This window comes from Rhinolophus sinicus, chromosome 6, assembly GCF_057876585.1.
Source record: "Rhinolophus sinicus isolate RSI-liver-muscle chromosome 6, RSI-T2T, whole genome shotgun sequence".
Classification (NCBI taxonomy): domain Eukaryota; kingdom Metazoa; phylum Chordata; class Mammalia; order Chiroptera; family Rhinolophidae; genus Rhinolophus; species Rhinolophus sinicus.
In genome coordinates this window covers 61,912,072-61,939,000 of record NC_142506.1, presented here as the reverse complement: position 1 = coordinate 61,939,000, position 26,929 = coordinate 61,912,072, and the positions used below count along the sequence as shown (strand labels likewise).

Genomic DNA, 26,929 nt, shown 5'->3' with positions numbered 1-26,929 from the left:
TCCTGATGCCAAGCGAGGCTAGGTACCGTTCTCTCCTGACACTGCACAATTCATCACAGAGCTAAGGGAATTTAAGGACTTCTAGCTAAAACTTGTTTTCCGTAGCAGTGGGTATTTGTCCGAAGAGACCCTAAGAACCTACACCTCTCTCTCTTCCCCGTAGAAAGCCCTACTTAGGTCCAAAGGGAGATGAAGCTTTTCATGAGGTTGGGAGAGAAGCTGGTGATACATTAAAACCCACACTCCTTCCATTTCTCCTCTCCTGCTGCCTCATCGGCTGCTGCTGCAGCCCCTGCCAACACATATGCTCTCCCCCCCATGGAGGGCCCCCACTGCCAGTTCTCCACCCACTGCCACCGTCAGGAGGCTCCATGCATCCATCGCATCTGTTTTATGTGGCTCTCCCAGCCACGTCCACCTGTCTGTAAACAACTCTGGGACAGCTAGTGATGGCACGACACTGCGGGCCACTTACCCGCGACCCCTTGTGCAGACATGGGGTCCCCATAAGCAAGTGACTACGTGAGGCGGGTTAGTGATACCTCTTGCAAGTCCTTGGACTGGACTGCAATCCTGCAATTGTGAGGATGGATTCTGTCTCTCACTAATTGAAAATACAGTTCCTTTGCTCTGGAGAATTTCAGCCAAGGCTGTCTATGAAACAAAAACTTGAAAGATCGCCTAGGGCAGGCAAAGAAATGGAAGGAGACAGTGGAGATGCTTAGTGGGTATAGGAATTAGGGAAATAGGAAGCAGAGCCAGGAAGGCTCTCAGAGAAAGGCTTAAAAGGGAGTCATTGTAACATGAGCAGCAGAAACTCAGAAGCAAAGACCCTGAGAAACCTGAAAGGCCCAGCAGTCATAACAATCTGTGCCTCAGACTTGATTACTCATCTTCCCCCGATCTCTGCTCTGCAGTCTCATGTCGACTTCATAAATACCCTTGTGTGTCGAACTGAGTATTGACAGATTGAATATAGTACTCAATGACTATTTGCCAAATTGGATTGACTCGTCAATAATGTGTTCTTGACCCTGAAGACACAGTGCACTACTGTAGAGAAGTCTTGCTGTTCTGAAGAGGAAGAGAGGGGCTTAAACTACAGGAGGAGGGATTTGGCTCAGAGAACAGGAACACTTCTCCGGTGGTGAGGAACTGGGATTAAGTGGCAGGACCTTCTCCTTCAGACAGCTGTAGCATTCTCTTGGGAGTGTACGAATGGATGAAATTCAAAGGCTCTAATTTTTTATGATTTCTTCTGCCAAAGATGCCACACAGAGTCACAGTGGCTTCCTGCTATGGCAACGTGGCCTACTGGCCAGAATGCCTGAACACTGGCCCTATTGCTCTGTGGGATTGTCCCTGTTGCTAAAGCCTTAAGTGGGGCTTTTCCTGATGAACCTAATGAAGTCTTCTCCTGGGAGTTTCAGTCCAAAGATCCAGATTCGGGGGGGGGGGGCACTTTGAACATGAACACACACACACACACACACACACACACACACACACACACACTTAAATTCAAAAATAGCATGCAGAAATATTATTCTCTCTCGATTACCATGGCTATTTAGCATTGCAAGGGGTAATCTTTAGAAAAATGGCAGAGTACAGCAACAGCAGGCTGTCAGAACAGGAGCCATGTCAGGGAGGGCCCATGGCCAAAGGGTTCCATGAAGCTTTAAGTGCAGGGCCACAGGTCTCCCTCTTTTTTAGATGTGTGTTAGTGTAATAAAAAGTCTTTGAGTCTTGTGTTATAAAATGAAACCAGCTACACAGGGCAGACTTAAGAGACTAGTCCACAAGGGAATTCCAATAAAACTGTTTTGGGAGATTGAATACTGACACTTATGCCCCTGAAAACCACATTTTAAAAGACCAGAACTTTAATCATTGTAATATGGGTGCCTTCAATAAAATATATTTAAATTAACTTGTCTCAATCAGAAAGCTCTTGTCAAATATTTTTACTTGTTTTTTAGTTTTTTGTTTTTGTTTCTTTCAGGGTAGAGAAGTTTAGAACATAAATGTCAAGGCTATGATAAGAAGTAATATATTTCACATATCAACTAAAACAAATCTTCTACACTTAAGGATACTGCTTCTTATGCTTATAGTGAATGATTTAGAAGATGTAACATGAAAGATCCTGACATATAAAGATAATTAAATGTCAAGGAAAAATAAAGGACCAATTCTGAAATAAAGATTTAAAAAATATTATCCCTTCTATTCACACGTTGCTTATTTTTTAGCCACACAAGAAAATTGAACCTAAGGACAGTGAGGAAACATGGTACGTTAAACTATTCATTGACAAAGATTCTTCTGGAGTTTCTTTAAATAGATTCGCCTGGCGCTATTTAGATATTTTGATAAGTGTTATATTCTATAAGATAACCTTCATGTAAACTGAGCTGCCTAAACTGGAAGCAAGGAAACATGGTTTGGTCTTTGAAAATAACGCTTTATGCTGTTTGTGCATGGTTTCCTATTTATGAGGTGTTTTCTTATTTAGTAAGATCTTCTCACATTTTGAAAACCAGATGTATTTAACTCCTAAGACCACGGAGTTTCATCTTCTCTCCAGTAGGAGGGCTTTCTGTCAACTTTTCAGAGCATTTTTTTTTTTTTTTTTGGTTAACACTTCGTATAAGGTATCATTATCTCTTGCAATGAGATTTACGGCTAGTAGGTAGTAGGGTATGAACATGAATCTTGGGGTTGAGGGACACTATGAGCTGCAGTCGACTACTTCATTGATTTTTGGTTTTCTTATGTTCACTTCTCATCTTGGCACTATTATACAGGAGAAAGCTCCCTGAAACATGGACCACCATCCTGTTTCTGTATCTCCCATAGAACCTCAGGCTATGGCAGGCATAACGGGAACTCTCAGGAGACACCAGGTGAACTGAATTAAGTTGTGTTGTGGGCCAGAGGGCAGCCGACCCAGGAAAATCACAAGTTATAGCGCGTGTGACATCCATAACTATGTCTGTACATCCTGATAGATATATGTAGAAATTGAATTTTCTTCCTCAAAGAACCAATCATATCACATACCTAGATCTATCTAGAGATACCTATTCCGATCTCTTTATCTGTCATGGGTGATAGTGTTTCATTCACAGAATCTCTATCCTAGACAGGTATCTTATGTGATGTAACTGGCTCTTTGAGAAAGAAGACAATTACATTTCTGCCTCATTTCATCCGAGCCTCATCCCCATGGGGTATAGAGGAACACTTTTAATGTTCCCATCTTATGGCTTTAGACATCACGTAAAGAGAGAGTCACTTATTTGATTGAAGTAATACAAATTAACTGTGGTCTGCAAGCTACTTTCCCGCATCCGTTATACTCATTTCCGTATCTTATCGCCATGACTACATTGCTTCTGTTCACTTGGGAATTATTTTCATATATTTAATCCCTAAGTGAAGAAAAATAACATTGGGTGAACAAATGGAATGTCAACATATTAACCAGAGAAGCTAAGCCTCTGTTATTTTTCGAAGGACTCACCATTACTGTGAAAGCATGCACCGTAGGGATGGTGAATGTTGGATCGTCGGCTCTTTCCTGATAGACCACACGGTACTGGGAGATGACACCATTGGGAGAGTCTGGCTTCGTCCAACTCAGCAGGACTGAATGAGCCCCGGTGGCTTGAGCCCAGGGCGCTGGCAAATCTTGGGGTGGGGCTTCCAGAGTCCGCACTGCTGACCACAAACTCTCCACTGAGCCCCTGGAGTTGTGGGCTCTGACCTGATATTCATAGAGCGTGAAAGGTCTCAGAGTATCTGCAGCATCATCGGTAAATTCAAGGGCTCCTTCTGACCAGACATACACAAGGGTCTCCTCTTCAAGGCCAGAAGGACGCCTGGAAGGAAACCCAGAATGCAACAGTGACAGCCGCACACCTCAAAACCAGGTTTGCAGACAGAATAAGAAACTATTGTTTAGAAGATTTTGTTATCAAGTCAACTTTTCAACTGTCTCTTCCCGGGGGGGGGGGGGGGGTCACGATGAAGACCCGATGAAAGAGTATACCAGAGACCTGACAAAGTATCATTTCAAAAATGTTATTTTATATATATTTAGCTAATTTTAAAAAGTGAAACATCACCTACAATCACAGTTCTTGTATTAACTTCTAGACATTCCCCTGAAAAAATGACCCATCTGAAAACAAACATTAATTTTTTTAAAAAAATATTTTAAAATTAAAAAAAATACAGAAGTGTATATGTAAGTACTACTAAGCATTTTTTTGGTATTTTCTGAATCTTCATACTTTTATGCATGTGTATGTGTGTGCATGGGCCCATGCAATTCTGTTGGGTTATTTTTTTGCACAACTGCAACCATACTATATACAATGATTGGAGGCTGATACAGTTGGGCGTCCTTCCCTTCTCTGGTGGGTAGACTGCAGTAAGGGCACTGATTCATTTCAATCTCGCTGTATCCACATCTTTTGCTAATATGTTCCTGAACTCTCTCTGAGGTTGGCCATGTGACTCTCTTTGGCCAGTGGACATTAGCAGATATGATCAGTGTAGAGAACTGAAAGTGTTTGTACACTGAGGGTGATCTTGCTGCTCCTGGACTAAAAGATCTCCCTGTGAAAGAACCCAGGTGAGCACACGAAAGGGTGAGGGACCGTGCAGAGAAGTCCACAGTTCTTATTCCCTTACCTAGCAAAATACTACTTTGCATTTGTTTCTAGGGTATTCTAAAAGTGTTTTAAATTCACTTCCCCCACTTGTTATAAGAGAAATCACTTATTTCTCTTTATTTGAACTTTCTCTTCTTGAATTAAACCATAACCCTTCACAGTAAGGCCCGTTTTTTCTTGTAGACATTAACGAACCTTCATTGGGCACTTATTATACTCTGGTCTTGTACCAGGAGCAGAGATGTGCAAAGATGAACTCCTTACCTAAAGGAGCAAATGGTAAGGAGAGAAACAGAGCTAAATGTAAATTCCTGAAAATAACCTAAGTCATGTAATAGGAATCTGCTTTAGAACTCTCTAAAGGGCAAAAATCAAATCCCTTTTAAATGTCTTCTCCAAAGCCAAGTAAAAAGCAGAGTCTGCTGAAAAAAAAAAATGATTTCAACTGCCTGAAAAGGGTACTGTTTCATCCCATCTTCAGAGTTTATTGATATGAAAACTAGGGCCCATGCACACTCTGTCAGGACTCAATACACAGAGCACTAAATATCTGATTAAGAAAAATGGAATCGCCAGTTGTTGGGATGGCCCCAGCTACCTGATATTTCACATGGACAGTCATTTGCTCATCCAGATGTCAAATCATGACAGTGATGCAGACGTGACCAGAAGGGGATGTTCCTGAGGAATTGTGGCTGGTTTAGTTCTGTGTTCCCAGCATCTGAGCCCACCAACTGTTTTATATATATATATATATATATATGTGTGTTTGTTTGTTTTTGTTTTGTTTCGTTTTCAGATGGGTGGCATATATATAATCTCATGGCTTTTCTGCATCTTTGTCTCATCTCTCTCAACTCTTTTTTTCCTACTAAGGTAATATTCTGGGGTGGGGAAGAATGTACCCAAGAAGTGAACCTCTCCTTTAGTTTACTCTCTGAGAAGAGAATGATGGAAAAATCAGTATTTCTAGGCCATTAGGAGCATTTACACACTCTTCTTGTGCTGGCATATTTCCGTACTGTCATATCAGATTAACCATCAAAATAGGAAGGGTTATTAAGACAAAATAAATGACAGTATCTTTCACAAAAAGGAAGGCTACTGAAAATCTTTGGCTTTGGGAATTTGATGACCCTCATGTTGATAAGTCACTATGACCTCAGTTTGGGCAATGACGAACTTCCTGCTGGAGGCTATGGTACTTCCTACGTACCTCTTTTTGACTGGCCATTCCCGCCAGCAGCCCACCTCGTTACTCCCGCTCCCATAGAGGCGCCCGATTCTGCCCTCAGTCAGGTTCGTAGGGTCTGGCCTCTGTACTTGCTGCAGATACCAGGTGTGTCCCTGGGAGGGGTCCATTCCCACGTGAACCACTGGGCTCATGGCCAAGGTTTCCCCTCACTGAGTTTTTTCAAAGGTGTTTGCTAGGCACATAATAGAGGGAACTAACATGTGAACTTCTATGGGAAAATAAAATGTTCTGTTTCATCTGGCTTCAACCTTTCTATGGCAATTCAATTAATTTTTTATTAAACTTTCATGAATGCCCATGGTTGTCATAAAACTGACATTCTTAAAAAAACTGCCTGTAAGTGTGAATTTTAAAAATCGATGCTATATAAGAGATTAAGCATTACGTTAGCCTCAAGTTTTATTCACCAAAACCATGAAAGGATGCAGCCTGGGTAAGCATTTCTTATCACTATCGAATACTTAATAAATTAATATTATGGTGAGGTAATATTAGCCCACCGGTGGCATTAAAAAAAAACAGAATAATCTTTAGGTCTGAATAAACTTTGAACGGAAGAGGCTCAGTAGACCACAATTATTCCTAAGTTATTTAAGATTTCAGCTTCAACTGTTCATTTAACTGGAAGTGGTTCCTTGTGAACAGTCTGTGTTAAGGGAAATCATATTTCCAGCCCTCACTGAAGAGCTAAATAGTTATCCTATGCTTACGCCCACTTGGGAGATACTTCAGTAATGCACTTTTCCAACTAGAGTTAATTTAATGTTGCTTAACACTAAAAACAAAAATAAGGATTTCAACTAGGAACTATGTATTTGAAAAGGCATTCATACTCATGGTATCTTAATGTAACATAACCTTGTAAAGAGCTCCCTACCCCCTAATTCTCTCCCAGCAATTCTCAGGGCTTATCTTCCAAAGCAATTAAAACAATCCTATATCTCAATGCATTTCCCATAACAATTTAAGATTATGCAACCGCCACCATCCCCTCATGAAAAATATTAAGAGCACCCCAGATTTAAATAAACAGCCCCAAACACTTGCAGTCAGGGGAGACAGGCTGCAGGCTCTCTCGGGGCCCGTCACTTCATTAAATGACCGTGGGCAAACTCACCTGTGTTCTCTAGTGTCTAGGTCACTTTGTAAACTGGAGTTAATAACCTTATAGTGTATAATATCCTAGAATTTCTGTAAGAACTAAATCAAATAACGCACATGAAAACCACTGGGTAAAATGTAACATGTGATACAAACAAAGTTGTCATAGAAATAATGCCCAAAGCTGTCCTGAGGAAGGTGAATCCAGCAGTTACCCAAAGGCTGCATTGAACAGAAGTGACAGAAGGGAGTCACACATAGGAGGCCACCTCAACAGCCCCCAGGGATCACATGGCATTCCTGATCTGGGCTGATGGTGGAGTTAAGGGACGCCCAGGAGATTTACTAAATGCTTCCTGAAGGTTGCCTTGTCCAGCTTTCTGGAAGGAGTGGCTACTCTGGAGGTGGAGGGAGAGACTTCAAAGATTTTCCCAACATCTGAAGACTGAATCTCATTTAAAACTCTTTAGAATTCACAGGCATAGCTCAGAGATATCCCGGGTGTGGTGCCAACCACCAAAATAGAGCAAACATGACAATAAAGCGAATCCCATGGATGCTTTGGTTTCCCAGTGCTTATCACAGCTACGTCAATGTCCGTTCTCTTGGGTGCCCCTAAAGCAGTGTTTCTAAACAAGTCGCCTAAGGAAAAGTGTTCAGTGGATTCTATAGATGGAAGACGGATTTTGTGGATGGACTTTGCTCTTTACAGGGCTATGGATGTAAGATAAAGGGGGAATCCTGGAGGATCTTTATTATACAAACCGAACTTCCTGTGCAGAGAAAGCAACTGTCCACGGTGGCCCTGAAGGTACCCCATTAGTCACCAGGCTGCAAAACACTAACGTAAATGCTGTCCCTATTAGAAGAAATCCTCTGTTTTGTAACTTTGGAATTAGCACCACGGCCTAAATAAAATACAGTAGTCCTTGTTACCCACAGTTTCACTTTTCACAGTTTCAGTTACTTCCGGTCACTTGAGGCCAACTGTGCTCTGAAGATATTAAATGGAAAATTCTAGAAATAAACAATCCATAAGTTTTAAATTGCGCACCGTTCTGAGTAGCGTGATGAAACATCATGCCTTCCCGCTCGCTCCTTCCTGCCCAGGATGTGAGCCGTCCCTTTGTCCACTGTAGCCATTCTCCACCCGTTAGTTACCTACTAGCCTTCTAGGTTGTCACACTGACTGTCCTGGTATCACAGCGTTTGTGTTCAAGTCTCCCATGTTTTACTTAGTACTGACGGCCTCAAAGTACAAGACGAGTGACGCCGGCAATTCCGACATGCCAAAGAGAAACCTTCCAGTGTTCCATGTAAGTGAAAAGGTGAGTATGGTACAGTAGTAAGATAGTTTGAGAGAGAGTGCATTCATGTAACTTTGATTACAGTATAATATTGTAATTGTTCTATTATTAGCTATTGGCAATCTCTTACTGTGCCTAATTTATACATCAAACTTTACCATAGATATGCAGATACAGAAAAAATAATATGACATGTAGGTTTTGGGACTATCTGCGGTTCCAGGCATCCACTGGGAGTCTTGGAACACATCCCCTTTGGATGAGAAGGTACAGCTGTATCAAATTTAACAGGCAAACTGAACAGAAGCTATCACATTGACAGTCTTGTTCTTAGGAGGTTATTGTTTTGTTGGTTTTTAAAGTCATAAACATCTCATCTCTTTACCGGGGTAGACACTTTTTAATAGAATCATATCATTAACCCGAGAAGGGGATTACTGAAGGAAAATGATTTGGAGAGTTAGAGAGAACAGAGTGACAAGCAGATTCAAAATGGGATTGGCAAGTTGGCTTCCTGCAATTTAATGAAAATATCTGCATAGGCGACACCCCGTTTTGAGCTAAACGTATTTCCTTTGGTGGTGCTAGAAGAAAGAGGAGGCAAATGAGGAAGGAGAAATTACATGCTATCACCTCTCCAGAAATACTGCAGGCTGTGGCTATAACTATATTATAAAGGGCTCTATGTAGTCCCCGAACGAAAAAGAACTATGCGTCTACCTTCTATTTCTGTCCTTACAAATTTCTGATTTTTTTTTTTTTTTTGCAGCTATCTAAGAAAAATTTGATATTGTTGTTGTCTAAGCACATTTAAACTTCAGCTGAAATAACGGCCAAGTGATTCATGCCCATGTAGGTGAGTATAATGATTGTATCTGGAGCCCCAGTGCGCCATTTTCATTTCACTTTAAATAAAAAACAAAATGTATCTATGTCAGTCAGTGCCCTTCTGCTGTACTCAGAGGTATCAAACAGGCTACAATTATGATTGTGAAGTGATTGTGTCACATTGGAGGAAGGTTTATTGCTTCTGAGTCTGCTAGGCAGTAACACATTCTGTTTCATATTACTCTTTATATCATTGTTTGGCTGTGACTAGAATAATCAAATGCCATCAAATGCTGTCAAATTCAATTTACAGTATTTTTCATTGAAGCGGGCTTTCTGCATTCTATTTCCTGTTTCCCCTCTCTATAGCTGCCATGGAATAGTCATTGTAATCATGAGTTTTATTTACAAAACCAACAGAGTGAAGCCACATCCTGGTCTATAACAGGTACTTTATTTCCCTTTATTCAGAATAGGAATTGGATGTGCTTTTCTCATACAATTAGCATTAAGTAGATGAAAGAAAACTATTCCAAGAGGATGGACATTTTAGAGCCTGCGCTAATGTGCTTAGCGTAAAATGTAAATTCACATTAGCCATTTTTTACATGTTCATGTAGATTTGGATCAGAAATATTATTCTTCAGATTAATGTGTGCTGAGCAGAAATTGGGCTTGCTCATTTTCGGCAACGCCATCTCCATAAGCAGGAAGCAGTGATACTGACAAACCCTGGACTTATCACTGAAGGTTGCTCTGAATCAAAGTGTTTCAATACCTGAAGTGGCCAAGAGGAGCCTGAACTCAGTTTCACGATGCATCCAGGAGGCAGGACCACACCAGGGAAGGTGCCAGGCCGCTGGGGGACTAACAGAGGATGGGGAACAGGGGATGAGGACCTGAAAAACCATGGGCTGTGCTGTGTGTGCCTGACGCCAAGAATTTCTTTTGGGATGGGGTTTTGGATCTGTACATCCTTTATGTCCATGTGTCTGATTCACTTAGTGTCTGTTCTGTCTTAGCGCTAAGGTCTGAGTGTCTGTACCCCAACCCACCCCATCCACGTGTGGAATCTTAACCCCAAGGTGATGGCCTTTGGGAGGTGACTAGGTCAGGAGAGTGGAGTCCTCCTGAATGGGATTCATGCTCTTACAAAAGACACCTCACAGAGCTCCCTAGCAGCTTCTACCAGGTGAGGACGCACGAAAGGACTGTCCTCTATAAACAGGAAGTGTGAGACCCACCTCCCGTTTATACAGGGCAGTCCTTTCGTGCGTCCTCACTGGGTAGAAGCACCTGGATTTTGGACTTCCCACCTCCAGAACTGTGAGGAATAAACGTTGTTTATAAGACACCCAGTTTATGGTATTTTTGTTACAGCAGCCTGAGCAAGCCAAGACAGACAGCAAGCTACCGGCAGACAGGCCACTTGCCTCCTTGATTGTTTTTGTTTTACTTTCCTTCCCTCCTCTCAGTCTCCTCCTCTTCCTCCCTCCCCATCTCCCTTTCTCTCAACCTCTCTCTCCCTCCCATTCCTCATTCTTTTTCCCTCCATCTCTCTCTTCTTCCCTCCCTCTCATCCTCCTCCTTTCCTTCATTATTCATTATTTATGTAAAGAAATCATTAATTATAAGCTATGCCCATAATGACCAGGCAAAGACTGGATCAAGGACAGCAATACATTTCAAACCAAAATGCCCACAGTGTCTCTCTTGCTCTCTCTCTCTCTCTCTCTCTCTCTCTCTCTCTCTCTCTCTCTCTCTCTTTCTCACACACACACTCTCTCTCCTCACTGTCTTCCCTTCCCCTCCCCTCTCTCTTTCCCCCTTTCCTTTATTTTAGGTGGATACACTTAATAAACTCTGCACATCAGGTGAAAAGAAGCTATGTTAACACCATCAGCCAGTTGAGTGGAAACACAATAAAACAGAAGGGGAACTGCCGAATGGAGCCACTCTTCCTACATATGAAAAGCACCATCTTTTGAGGATTAACAAAAGCCTTTCCAACGTGCACATAGTAGGTGATGAGAAATATCAGGATCGTCATACAAGACCTGGTTCTTCTTCTGGAAGGACCATGTCCCCTTGGTCAGTGAGCATCTAGAGGCCCTGCCACATTGAAGGCAAAGCTTGTGTGACGATGGTGTATCCTTTCAAACAGAGCTCAAATAAAAATGTCACATGGCAGTTGGGGCTTTCTTCCTTGCATAATGTGTCACCATTTCCAGCACCAATTTTACTCCACAGTAGATGCTTCAAAAACCATGAATCCTCATCCATCCCCTTATGGAAACAGAAAATGTATTTGATTCTACAGTCCTGCGATAGTATACATTGTCAATAATTAAAAATAATAGCAATCGTCAATATTACCTGTGAACAAAGTAGTTGGTGATGACGCCATTTGGTTTTTCGGGTGGCATCCATGTAACCTCTATGCAAGCTGCCCCCAGCACCCTAAGAATGGGGGGATTTAGGTCCATTGGGGCAGTTTCAGATGTTTTCACAAATGTCCTATGGCTAACTCCACAACTTCCTTGAAAAAAAATTGAGACCTTTAGTAATTTGTCAAAGAGGGAAAAGAGTTACATATGTATACAGAAGGCTAAGGATATCATGAAAATCATTTTGGCTGAACTTTTGGATACACATTTGTACACATATTTTAGACTAGTATGGTAAATCTCTACAAATTTGAATGTTTGAGTACAGAAACATTTTTGGAAAATCCATTAACCACACGTATTTACACAGGCATAGACAATACAGCTTGTGTACAGCTGAACTGAGGTTTCTCACGTTTATCGCAGCCATTCTTGCCAGAGTGATAATGTGCTTGACTTTCTCAAGTATGTGACATACACGTCTTCATACTCTTAACTTCTTTGGTGCCAGTACTTGAAAGTAATGACCACCTCTTAACACACAGGAATCAAACAATTCACTTGAAGGATATTGGGTCTTCATAGCATAGTTTTCGGGACAGAGAGATGCAGAAGTTGATTCTACATCTAAGTCAAGAAAATCTTAATTTAAAGCTATCTCCATGTTGATTAGTTGAAGACTGGATCAGGGACAGCATTACTCTTCAAACCAAAAGGCCTTGGTCTTGTTTGTAGAGGGCAGTGGACACACTGACTCACAATTTTGGAAGGAAGCCCAGCAAAATCACAGGCCCCTCGCTCTAACCAACTCCATGGGAACTAGTACCCATCCAGAAACAGACAGTCCCAAGGACAGACGTGTCACACAGGAGTTCCACCTACATGTCGAATACAAGGTGGGACACTTCTTTGGTCTAAGGTGAAACAACATGTTTTGTGCACGAATATGAGTTACACCTCTTCTTCTCTTAGCTATCGTGTGTTATATATTATACAACATTTGGAAGGATGATGGGAGTGAGAGAGGCACCTCCTGACAACCACACAGATGATGCTTTCACTGACCACTAGATTAAACCATGAAACTCAAGGTGACAGCTTATGTACTTGAGACAGGGTTCAGGGAAGTACTTTAAAATACGTATGTACCATCCTTTGAGTGTAACTAAACTTCTAAGTAACGTCTTCCCTCCCTGCCATCCTCCTCTTGAATAAAACTTAAAACAGAACCAACGTGACTACATTTTCTATGACATTATTGTAATACACATTTTGTATTATATTACCAATAATTTCTTTATGTGATCGAGGTGTTTTTCTTTTAAAGGGCTTTATAAAACAAGACTTTGCAATACCACCATTTCAATACATTTAAATATTTATGATTTAATGTGCAGAGATGCATAATGCTTCACTCAATGCTACGCTCTGATATTCTGGGCAAACAGTCCAATACAAATAAGAAAGGAAATGTTCATCTTTGTATTTGGATTGAGAATCGATTCCTTTTTAATGGAATTTTTTAAATAAAATGCTTTCTTATAAAAGCCCAGGACAAGTGTCTGAAAGACTCACCATTTTGACATGCTTGTATCCTTATCTCATACTGTGTGAATGGAGCCAAATTTTCCAGAACGGTGAATCGACAATGACCAACAGAGGAGGTGAGAGATGCTATACTTCCTGCATTGAGTAAGACATTGTACTCCACGGGCATTTTGGAGATGAGGACCCCTTCAAAGACAAAGAGTAAAGACATAGCTTTATGCGACGCAGAATGTTCAACAAACGTTTGTATTTTAAGAACAATGTATATTTAAACTTTTATAACTTAAAGGTATATTATGGCTTAATATTGCAATTAATAACATTGTGAAACTTAAGCCAGAAAATATTAGAATGTGTAATTCAAAAGTAAGAAATGGGCATCACCCATTTTCAAAACAAAAAATGAAGTATAATAGTTCTATTCAAACACATAGTCTACAGGCAAATAAAAATGAGGGCATGTTTCACTTCTTAAAAAATACGAGAAATAGTATTAGAAATAGTGTCATATATATTTTCCTAGGCTTACTTACTCTTCAAGTACATTAAAAAACACCACTTTTGCTTGTGACAATAATTTCTCTGTAGGCATTGTGTACGCGTCCAGTCTGACATATATTCTTGACATAATAGCCCATAAAGTATCCAAATCATAGCCCACCTAGAGATTCCCCAATGCATTAATTATTGAGTCAGGACAGTCCACTCTGTCATTGAGACTTACGGATCTAAATACATATGAAATTTGGGTTCAAAAACTGTCATTTTTCACAATGCTTCCTAAAGAAAGAAGGTCTTGTCATTTTAGCCTCTTCACAATCTATTCATAGAATTAAATGCCAGTAAATTGTATTTGGTCATGAACAACACACACACTTGTTCAAGGAGAAGAAATGGACCTTGAATGAAAATATATAATGAAGTCTCACACTAAATTTTCTCATTGATCTGGTACTCATAACCTTTGTGGGTTTAATTATTTACTTTTGCAGTACTTATTTATCTTTGCTATAGAAACAATGAAATCTACAGCATGGGACTCAATAACCCATGAGTGAAAAGGTCTAAAAACTAAAATGTGGTTTTGTTTTTTATAAATATAGCCCTAATAGATGAGGGGCCGAAGGGCTAGTACAAACCAGTGATGCTCAGGAATCTGTGTGGAATAGATGAAAAGGAGATGTCTCTGTAGGAACGAGGAACTATTGGTCATAGTTAGAAAGACCGATCAACTGCTTCTTTTGGAAAGGTGCTAGATTGTGTTGAACCCAGACTGAGAATTTTTATTTTAAATGTAGAGCATTCTAGTTAATCTGGCTGTTGCACTTGTCCTAGCAGCTTGTATTACTGTTATTCGAGCACTGATTCCTAAATTCTTATCTCCAGTTTGTATCTCCCCTTCATTTCAGGTCAGTATTTTCAAGAACCGACTACAACAAGACCTCAGTCTCAACCGGCTCAAAACAGAATTACTATAGTTTCTACTCCCAAACCTGTCCTTCTTGTAGGGTTTCCTCTCCCCATTTCCCGATGCCCGAGGCCTTAGTAAGACCTGCAGAGTAAGACTCTTGGAGTAGACTCTGCTTTCTTCACTCTCAAGCTCAAGTGACCTCTAAATTTTACAAATTATCTCTTCATGAGATTTGGGCTTCATAAATACTAAGCAACAAGGGGACTTTGAAGATGCCAACATGATCTAACCTGTTTCTTAGGAAGAGAACCATGCTGGCAGACAAACATTGGATTGAAAACGTGAGACAGGACATGAGGATACCCATTTTAAAGTCATTGCATGGTGGCCACAGTGACACACAAGAATAACAATTTCATTGCATTCCTGTTTTGCGCACAGCTGCGTACATGATTTCCTTTCACACCACTAGACTGTCAACTTCATAAAGTCAGGGACTTTATTATCTTCCTCAGTGTAGTTCCAGTGCCTAGATTTGTGCACAGAATCACAGCTCAATAAATGACCATGGACTGAATGAACATCCATTCTGCCTTATGTGTTCCTAGGGTAGACCTTGTACAAAAGTTTGACAAACACACATTTGAAAAAGATGTCATCATTCTTGTTGATCCAGACAAGTCACTGAATGGATCCAACAGATCAGCTCCCTCCTCTGCTCCTGGTAAATCCGCCCCTTGTCTGTCCCCGGTAAATTACCTAACTCTATGCAGCCAGTCTCTTCATTTGGACAGTAATGATTCCAATAGCCACCTCATAAGAGCGATAATGATTCAATTAGAAAATGTATGTAAAACATTTTAGCGCATTCCTACAACATAGGAAGTGTTGAATAAATGATAGACATCTCTGTAAAACTAAATGACACTGAAAAAAAATGGAAAAAAGAAAACCCCACAACTATGACGATGTTTTCCTGTGCCCTCAAACACTTCTGAGCCCAAATTTCACATAAAGCTGCTATTCCGATTACAAATAAATGCTATATTCATTCTAGGAAATACCTTTACTAACAATATTTTATGATCTACTTTTATTTGCTTATGTATACTTGTATATGATCAAGTTGTATTCCCAGGAAGATATTCTCTTTTTCAGTCTCAGCAGTAATTTAGAGTGGTCTTCCCTTCAATTTGTCCGAGGTTGCACTTTACTGTAGCTACTGGTCTGCTTCCAGTAACTTCTCTATTTCAAAGGACAGGACTCCTAGGGGGTCAGGGAACAAACCTGCACCTCCACCCACTTCAAACATAGACAGAATCTTGATTGAGGTTTACACGTGGCTAGCTAAAGCGTGAACCTGGAAAATACATTTGTCACATCCTGGCTCATCAGAAACAAATGTCCTTTACATACACCTATGAGGTGTGGAAAAAGAAAATGCTCCTTGAAGATGTGAGCATGTCAAACACTGACATGCATTTAGGAAAGAAGGCCCCCTCCACTGCCATCATTCACAGGATGGTGACACGAGAGCCCGGTGTGTCCCTGCACACCCTATGCCACCTGCAATGAGTGAGAACCGACCTAGCCTCCTGGTATTCTGATGATTAAACGAGATGAAATGGGCGTATTTGCTCAAGTCAGCTGGGAAGCCACACGACTGGGTTAGTTCCCGAGTTCGTAAATTTATGTCAGACCAAAAGGAGCACTAGAAGCTCCAGTGAACCAATTTACCCTAAGTGCAAATGGCAGTTTTGTTATTCGGTGTCAAAGTTACCAGTCGCGCGATGACAAGCTGCCATAACACATTTTCTTGTTCACTAAAGAACAAGGATTCCGTTGGTTAATATTCCTCGCAATGCTCCTTTTCATAATTTACAACAACTAGATGCTGATAGGTTATTTAACATTTATGAAGTTAAGATGTAATCAGAAAAACCCTGATTATCTTTACAAATAAAAAAAGTTAAATTATTCAACTTTTTTTTCCCCCTGTGGATTCATTTCACAGCAGGTGCATTCTTTACAATGGGACAGTCAATCACATAATCCTTTTTAAAAATCTTTTTTTAGGAGCTGGAGCAGGAGCAATTCTAAGAGGTAAACTATGAATTCGCTTGACAGCTGCATTTGCTTCAAAACACTGGATGTGCTTCACATAACTCTTTTCAGAAATCAGCCTCAGTTCTCCTTTGTATAGGTAAGGATAACTTGGTTATGCCCTTCTGAGGGTGTGGGAGTGAGTTAGGACCTTCTTGAACACAAATGCATACCAGTTGTATGGACATTTTACGTAGGTTGTATAATAGTTATCATGTTACATGCACTTCCCTACTGGAGAGTTTTCTTCACAGGAAGGGCGCTGTCTCACTCTTTATAACTTTCAGGGTGTCTACCATCATGCATTGCCCCTAAGTGGGGTTCAGTAAACATGTTCACGTTCATTAAAATGACTCGATGAATGATTCTACCCAAAGGTAAATAAAGTTCAAGATACAAATAAAATTACCCTAATGGGTTACTGGATGGACTGCCCCAGAATTACCTTGTCCTCATTCATATGTTCTATTTCTACAGCATTTTTTTTAGCTTTTGAACTGCATTATAGTAGAACCCAGAAAAAAAAAATCATTTGCTTTCTGCACTGTTCAGAGAGACATAGGGAGAAAATATAGCAGGGTGGTTTATACCACAGAACTTGGAGTCAGACCCTCTGTGGGTTGGCTCGGACACCTATACGATGAATCACTTAGAGAAACTAGCTAAGATATAAACATTTGCTTTTCTCATTAGTAAAATAGAAAAGAAAAAAACAATAGGACATACTACAAGTTGTTATGAACATTAAATATGTGTTAATCTCTTAGAAAAATGTCCAGTACATATTAGAACTTAATAAAGATAAATTTATTAAACACCAAAAGCAAAGATAACAAAAGCAAAAGTGAACAAGTGGGACTACATCAAATTTCTGCACAACAAAGAAAACTATAAACCAAAGGAAAAGGCAGCCTATGAAAGGGGAGAAAATATTTAAAAGTCATATACCTGATAAGGGGTTCAATACCCAAATATACAAGGGACTCATACAACTCAATAGCAAAAAACCAAATAACCCAATTAAAAAATGCACAAAGGACCTGAATAGACATTTTTCCAAAGAAGACATACAAATGGCCAACAGGTACATGAAAAGCTGCTCACCATCATTAACCATCAGGAAAATACAAAGTAAAACCACAACGAGATACCACCTCACACCTGCTAGGATTTCTATTATCTAAAGACAAGAGATAAATGCTTACAAGGATGTGGAGAAAGGGATCCCTTGTGCACTGATGGTGGAAACGTCAACTGGGGCAGCCACTATGGAAAACAGTATGGCGGTTCCTCCAACAATTAAAAATAGAACTACTGTATGATCCAGCCATTCCATTTCTGGGTATTTATCCAAAGAGAATGAAATCATTATCTTGAAGAGATACCTGCACTCCCATGTTCACTGTAGGATTATTCACAATAGCCAAAGCATGGAAATGATCTCAGTGTTTATCAGCGAATGAACGGATAAATAAAATGCGGTATACATATATATATATATATATATATATATATATATATATATATATACACACACACACACACATAATGGAATATCATTCAGACTAAAAAAAAAGGAAGAAATTCTGCCATTTGTGACAATATGGATGAAACTGTAAAGCATTATGCTAAGAAAAATAGCCAGATAAAGACAAATATTGTATGATATCACTTAGATGTGGAATCATTAAACAAAAGGTTGAATCATAAAAACTTTGGTCGTTGCCAGAGGCTGAGGGGATGGGAGAAATAGGCACAGGCTGGTGAAAGGGTGCGATCTTTCAGTTATAAGATGAATAAGGTCTGAAGATCTGTGTTCTATAATTATTGAAATTTGCTAAGAGAGTAGAACTTAAGTGTTCTCATAAAAAATGCAAAACAAACCACAAATCACTGAAATGAGTTTTACATGTCTTCTGAAACTCACCACTGCCTTTCACTTGGTGATTGCACATGTAAGAAACCTGAAACAACGGGTAAGGTGGAATCACCCCAACTGAGGCAATGTGAAGTCCTTGGAAATATTCATGCCAATTTTGGCTTTAAATGGATAGTATCTGATCTAGCCGATGAGCCCACTGAATGCCGAGATGCCTAAAGCCTGGAGATAGGCCATATTGTAGCTAACTACCCTTCAATAAAAACTTGATTAATAAAAGGCATTTATATCCCTAAGCTATATTCATTGAAGTGACTTCTCAAGAGAAGAATTGTTGCCGATTCTTTTGTTGAATTGGTTCAAAGATAAATGTGAAAAGAAAAGCAGCGGTTTCGATGTTATGTACTAAAACTAAGTAACTTAGCATCTTTAGTGAGAATAAGTGTGTGTTGAATGCAACGATACTGTCATTGTTAATTAGAACATGATTAAGGGCTAAGATAGTTCAGACTATAGGCAACACTTTGATAAATTAGAAAGACTCATGTTACCCTCAGAGTTGAAATATTTCCAAATGTTTAGATTCTCAAACAGCAGGGATATCTATCTCCATTCTTATTCTGAGTAAATCCTTTATGTTCCATAAAGTATTTGCTTCTTCATTTCCTATAAATGTTCACTCATTAAGGTAATATATATGAAGGTATAAGCCGTGACCTAAGGTTCAGAGCTGGTAAAAGGTGAGAACAAATGTTTAGGAATAAACTGACCTGGTTTACAAGGTCTTCCAGATTTGAATAACAGTGGCCAGTATCTACCCAGCACCCACTAATGTTTCCCTATGCTCTCTCACTGACTTCACATAACAGCAATGCAAAATAGCCTTTTAAGAGTCCCTCTCACAGATGAGGAATCCTGAAGTCCAAAGACATTTGGGCAACTAAAACCACAGGGAAATTAAATGGGGGGTGGGGTGGAGGAGCATTCTACATAGAAACCGATATTTCCTTTTCTAAAATATTGGTGAAATATTTCACCTTTTCGAAAAACATGAAGACAACATACAGTCTTTGGAAAATACGTGTGTGTGTCCTGTTTGTCTTTAAAGAAGAAATGTATATGTATGTATTGGGTTGAGTTAGTGTCGAGGGAGAGGTGGGCTTCTACACAAAATGAAGTGTTTGAATAACTTTAAGTAGCAGAAAATTCAAAACGTATTTATATTTACCTGAATGATATATTTTAGAAGCTTACCATTTTGTTTCTCCATTAATTAATTAAGCCATTTCATAAGGATATGATGTTTGCATATCATCTTATTTAGAGGTACAAATGATAAACATGAATTGAAATCTGGATTTTCTAGAGCTTGGAGTGTTTTGATAGCCCTACTACTGACATTCAACAAGTAATAATGAGATAAAGTGAAACAGGATTTGCTTGGGGGGTAAGAAAATGTCTACCATGTTTTAAAATAATCTCTGAATAACATCTTTGTCTTTTGAGATATTTGAGAAATGACTCTTTCCCTCTCTCAACTAATTAAAATCTTCTGTCACCTGGAATCTAGTTTGCTAAGTCACATCTATTTACTCTGGATATTGGGATGCTAAGTAAAGCCTTCATGCTACTAGTTCCTCTATGCCCCAGGACAGAACTATTGCCAAGTAGATATTTTCCCATCAGAGATCCTCCATTTTCCACAATTTTCCTGGTCTTATATGCCCAGCAGAAAATATATTTCTTCCACAATCATTTGGTTTTCACCAACACCTAATTCTGTTTCTCAGCCCTCTGGGCTATGGCTTCAAAATGCATAGTCACTCCATCAGACATCTGAAAAACTTTGGGCAATAAAAAGAGTTTAATTTGAATTCAGGAGTTAAGCCAAGGAGAAAAAGGAATTGCTCTTCCTAGGGAGCAGACCTGAATTTGAATCCTGGTTCTGCTGTTTGACCTTGAGTGTATAATATTACCTCTTTGAGATGTGATAATGATATCATGTCTCCCAGGGTTTACACAAAAATGAACTAAGGTCAAGCAGGGAAAGTGCTGACCGACGTGTCTGGCACATAGTAGGAACATAACAAATGGCAAATATAAACAAGTAACATTAATGCATATGATTGTCATTGAGCACATTTGTTGGTGTGTGTGACTCATGGTTAGTAAAATCTGAACATATCAAAGTCATCTGGGGAAGCTTTCAAAAAGATCTTGATTCCTTGATTCCACCCCAGGAGTCTTCTCAGTAAACTTGGGGTTGAGATTGTCTTTGCACAGGCTTTCTGGGTCATTCTAATGTTCCCTCAGGTTTGGAAACTACAGGTATAGACTGTTTGACCCATTTTTTAGCTCTTCCTGTGATGTAATAGCAGGGGACTAGGATGAGTAAATACCTAGAAAGCTCTTGACTGTGAGCAAGTGAATAACCTCCGGTTATAACACCTTTGTTTTCTTTCTGTTTAAAACATATACTTGTGACTATTCAGGAACAGAAAAGTGTTTTTATTATCCAAATCAAAACACCGCATGAGGTACTTTCCAATAAAATCAAATGTAGATTATACATAAGTCAAAATCATCTGCCGGTTCCCTGAATTCAAAATCCTCCTAGGCACCAGGAAAAAAAAAAAAAGTGTAAGATTTTAATCTTTCCATATATTACAGGGCTTCTGTAATGGATTTTGTGCATCTGAAACTAAAAGATTGACAGGTCTGGATATTATAGATTTATTAACCATTGGTTATACGGTCAGATTCAGTGTGTAAAGCATTTCTACAATATCCCCTAGGCTGGAGTAGAATGAACAATTTCTGTAAAGCTTGAGGTAGACAAGCGTTAAGGCTACATTAAAAAAGCAAGTTGTGTTTTATTTCACAATAATCTTTTCTAAATGGAAACATTACACATTAAACATAAAAACATGATCTTGAACTCAAAGGGGAAAAAAATGACAAAATGCTGGCAAATTTGAAAGAAGTCATAAAAATTTACTAACCCAATTCTGCAGGACACAGTTTTATCATTTTGGAAATGGGGGCCATGGGACCTAGCAAATGTTGGAGCCCATACATGTATTATAAAAATGAGTGATTAAAGGCAAAAACAATTATGAAAAAATAATCATCACTATCTATAGAATATTTTAAAACAGATCATGCCAGTTATATAAACTACCTCATTTAACCTTTACAACAACCCTACACATAGGTTCTGTCATTATCTTGTTTTTACAGATGGAGGTAACTGAGACTCAAAGAGAAAAAAAACAAAAACAAAAAAAAACGACTCGTTTAAGGTCAGCTGATAATGGCATTCCTGGGACATGTATCCGGTTTTCTCATCCCTCCTACTCTAGTTATCTCAAAAGAAAGATGTGTTTTTAAATCCTTACTGAGTATGAAGTCTTCAGATTAGCAATGGTGTACTAATGTCAAAATGACAGGTAAAGCGATCAATGCTGGACCTTCCTGGTCACACGGCTAGGAAACCATCAACTTTGTGTATGATTCTGACTTCCCTTAACGGTTCTTTGACACTTTGGATGGTAGAAGACCCCGGTCTGAGTTTGAGAAATCTCCAGGCAGGAGGCTGAGTTTGGTCTCTACGCTGGCTCTATTCTGCCTTGTTTTCCTTGGTGGCACAAAAACACCACAGCACTTTAAACTTGCCGGGGAGAAATATGCTAGAAGATCACAAAATAGCGATGCTATTCTGTGAAAGCAGAAATCGATTCCATAAGCGATATGTACGGGTGTGAATTTTCCACTGCAGAAGATTTGTGTTTCTCTCCACTGAAATTAAGAACAGAGTTCAAGAACTCAATGGTCCTCAGATTTATATACGAGTCACTGCACTTAAGGACACATGTGGCACTACTGACTATTCCTGCACGTTTTAATTTGTCATATATTTATTTTTTAAAATGGTGAATGAAATAACTTACATGTAATGTCTTAGAGCAACATTTATTACTATTATTATTACTATTATTATTACTACTAGTTTTACTTATAAAGCTCTTAGATTTTCTCCTGTGAATTTGGCAAAAACAAAAAAAGACCCTTCAATCTTAGATTATGACATGAGATGGATTCTTGAATTATGAGAAGTTATTTTTCTCTCTATATATATTAGGCCTTTGTGTTAATCTTTATGACTATATCACCTGTGTTGAATGAAATAACTTTTCAATTCAATGAAAAATATGTCTTTCCTAATTATTTTATGGAATGAATCCAGTGATGGGCAAATGCTTGCGAATTAATTATTTTCAGTTCCATGTTGAACTTATTATGTTGGGAACAACAGGGGTTTGTTTCCATTTCAACTGACTAGATGTTAAAAATAAAACTGTACTCATTGATTAAAAAATGCATACAATCACATTATCTTTGAAGTGTATTTAACACCTTAGTAAGTTTAAAATTTTACTGAAACAAAATCTCTCTATGCATACGTCCTTTACGTTAAAAAACAAAGCAAGCAGATTTCACTGTGATCCTTACTCCACCGTGTTAATGCAATCAGAATTTTACCTGAGCATGAGGCTTCCATCAAAATATAATAATGCTCTAAACCACAAAAGCAACCCACTAGGGACTAAATGGCTGAATGGACGCTATCCTATACAGCTTACAGAGGCAATATTCTGCTACCGGAACTGGTCACAAACCAAGGTACAGGGGCGAGATAGGCGCTACTGTTTTCCTGAATCCCCCATCGACTGCCGTAACATAGAGGAAACCCTATAATCCCAATGATCCAATCTAGGGAGTTTTATAAAAACAAGTGTTCAAGGCAATTCAGACCTGTATGACTTACCTAGGATAATACCAGGGGGTGACAAAAAAATGCATACACATTTTAAGAGATGTTATCTTAAAATGTGTATACATTTTTTTGGTACCCTCTGTATATGAATAAGAAGACAGATTTGTAGGCTCTTGTACTTGAAAAAAGTATTGCTTTCATAGCGTTATCTACGTAATCTACATCCGTATCTGTCTAGATACATGTATGCATATAGGTACGCACATGTACATTTACAGTGTAGTTTGGATTGTTTTGTTTACATTTATCCAGGAAACAGATCATTTCCTTCTGATTTACCAAATTCACATTGCCATCTTTACTTCCAATTTTCTAATTACTTTCTTCTAAAATGTTTTAAACACACACACACACACACACACACACACACACACACACACACTATTTCTTTACCTGGTGGCGTCCAAGCTACAAATATAGAATAAGGCCCAATTACTGTGATATTATATGGAGGCTGGATTTCTTCCGGTGTCCGTATAGGTGTCTGTACAATGTATCCGTTACTAGAACTGCTGCCACCTCCAGTTGTGGCTTCCAACTTGTAAATGTATCTACATAAAAATAAAATAAAATAAAATAGAAAATCGCAATGAGGCTGTGCACAAGATAATTGAACCAGGATTGCTGGCCTTTCCATTTGTTGCTTAGTCCTAAATTCATGACAAATGGCAAATTCTTTGCTCTCTGTTCAGAAACATTAGCACAGACTTGGTAGTTTTTCTTAGCACAGGCAGCAATGTTTCTAGACTGTCACTATTTTTGCCCCTCCCACCCTGCCTCACCCCACCCCCTTATTTTTAACCCTCTAGTAATTTATTGTTTTTCTTAAAAATTTCGGCAAAGACTTGAAGTGTGCTTGTGGATTGTAGAGGATTCAAATTAATCTTGCCCACTTTTAAACAGGTTAGAGTTCAGGGAAATATGTTTAGAGAAAGATGTTTCTAAATTGATCTGCGATTCTCGACAATGAAACTAAATTGATCTTTACTCTCTGCAATAAAATATCTGTTGATCTAAGATGCATTTTGTCTCTGCTGAGAGGTGAATGGGAATGGATTGCAACTATGTGGAACTTTTTTCCCCTAAAACCACTCATGTCTGTATAAAATGTAGCAAGCATATATACCAGAAGAAAAGGTAGTTGATGTAAAACAAAACTCTTTAAATTTCTTTAATTTAGGAATGCATGTTTTTGAAGATAACATGAAAAATTTTTTAAAGTTTAATACTTCGTGTGTTTTATATAGTTTAAATTTTTCATGCTCTCACGTCATGTAAAAGACTGTTTACATGTTTAAGGAATTTTGTGTACTCTGAAGACTAATTTATTGAGTAGGCACTTGATTCATTGACGTCTGAAATGGATGAAAAGATCTCATCAGCTACGGAATGGCTAATGAATGAGGGGATTAGTTAACCAATTAATTTAATATTGTTTCCATTGGAGATTTCCTCTTTTTCAATTATACAGTTAGTTAAAAATCTAACTGTATAATTGGTACAGTTTTTAGTTTACCTGCTGTTGGGCTCCAGGTTTTTATCAGTGAAATGCTGCTCCTCACTGCCACCCAGGAAAATCAAGGTTCCGTTACGACTCAACCGGTATTGAGAGATGAGGCCATTGGGCTTTTCCGGCGGACTCCAGTACAATTCCACTGCTGTGGAATTGATAACAACGTGTCGAGGTGTCACCCAAACTCCTGGCAAATATAACACAATGAGGTTTTATTGTTAGGATAAAATAAAAACCTTATCAAAAGTCAAACTATCACCTCATATACTATGACACTTTTATCTGTTGACAAAAATATCTCACAGTAACAAAAATATATTTACTTTGGAAATGAAATGCATAATTGGGTGTAAATATATATATATTTTATTGCTTTGATTATTTTGTGTTTGAATTGCCTTTAGAATGTCAATGTCAGACAAGTAATGGTGGAAGATTTCTCTTTCTCTGCTGTTACTCTGAGTATAATCAAGGCCTGAGAGGTTATCCAGAGGCTTAAAACATTGATGCTTATTTACTGGAATATGTGGCAGTAATTACAGTCTAGCATTTACCTGAATTGTCCAATTCAACAAATAAGCATGCTTCTCCCTTTGCCTCTCTTGACATGTTTCCTCCTTCCTCTCAGCTACTTCTTCCAGCCCCCTTTCCTGGACCTCTTCCCTACTGGACCTCAGCGTTGACATTGTTCCTCAGAGTCCGAGGCTGTGTTCTCTCCTGTCTCCTCCTCTCTTCTCCTTTCCTTTCCTCTTCTCCATCTCGTTTCAGCTTTACCTGTCATCTGTATGCTGAACACTCACAAATGCCCATCACTAGACTAAAACTCTCCCCTGAGCCTCAGACTCATGAATCTGTCTACCTGACACCTCCAATTAGATGACTAATTATATATTGAAAACTTAAAACATCCAAAACAGAATTCGTGGTCTTCCTGTCTACAATCTGTTCATTTCTCAATCTTGTCCATCTGTCCATTTTCCAGGGTAAAAGAATGATCCTTGATGCTGTCACTTTTTTCTCCCCAAATGTAATCTGTCATCAAGCCCTGCAGATTTTATCTTGAGTGTGTATCATTCTCTGTATGTTTTCTGCCACCTCTCCTGACCCAAGACACGTTTCTCTTCTTTCACAGACTCCTATCATAGCTTCTAAACTGGTCTCCACACTTTAAATCTCGTCCTTCTCTATTTCATTGTAATCGTGATATGCAGTCTTTTATTACATGCATATATAATATATATAATATGGTAGTGCAATCTTTATAAAATATATAACCCTGTTGCAATTACTCATATTATGTCATTTCAATTCCTTATGAGAACCTGTGTGGTCCTACATGTTTCTGGTTCTGGACTACCTGGCACCACTTTCTCCATTATTCATGAAGCTCCAGAACTCTTCAAGTTCTTTCCCACTTCTGGGCACTTCCATCCCCTCTACCTGGAACACTTTTGCTCAGGACACCATGACAGTTTTGTATTTTATTCTCAAATATCCCCTAGTCAGGGAGGTCTTATTTGGCCACCCTTCCCTAACCCTATAAAGTGACCCCAGCCCAGTTCCTCTCTCTCGCATGCCATTTTCTATGCCCTCTCAACACTCATCATAACAGTCTCCTTTGATATCAGCATGATTTATATGTCGTCACAACTGTACAGTCTACTTCTGTCTCCTGCTTCATAACAAAGTTAGCTCCACGGGGGCAGGGGTCTTTTCTACCAATCCTCATGGGTAGCACAATGCCTAACAAATGCTGACCGAATACATGCACTGTGAATAGATCTCCTGTAAATCACTACGTTAACCACCCAGGCAGTTCCAGCAAACTCAAAGATGATTAAGATGTGGCTCATCCTTTCGAGGCGCTTTTCCTTCTGCACAAAAGATAAAATATGTGTACAAATAACTAATTCAAGGGCAAATGTTCAAGTACTCTTTTTTTTTTTTTAACAATCTGTTTTTTATTTATTTATTTTTTTATTGGGGAAGGGGAACAGGACTTTATTGGGGAACAGTGTGTACTTCTAGGCCTTTTTTGCAAGTCAAGTTGTTGTCCTTTCAATCTTAGTTGTGGA

General features: G+C 39.1%; 1 protein-coding gene across 1 annotated transcript in view; it reads right to left on the bottom strand.

The window, feature by feature from the left end:
- Window positions 1-26,929, bottom strand: part of USH2A (usherin) — a 580,537-nt gene that overhangs the window by 90,434 nt on the left and 463,174 nt on the right. Inside the window, exons 57-61 of the mRNA XM_088799150.1 lie at window positions 24,858-25,041; window positions 23,735-23,892; window positions 13,139-13,297; window positions 11,553-11,715; window positions 3,530-3,887 (exon numbers count right to left, since the gene is read on the bottom strand). Of these exons, the coding sequence (XP_088655276.1) occupies window positions 3,530-3,887; window positions 11,553-11,715; window positions 13,139-13,297; window positions 23,735-23,892; window positions 24,858-25,041 (1,022 nt within the window). The remainder of the gene's footprint in view (window positions 1-3,529; window positions 3,888-11,552; window positions 11,716-13,138; window positions 13,298-23,734; window positions 23,893-24,857; window positions 25,042-26,929) is intronic.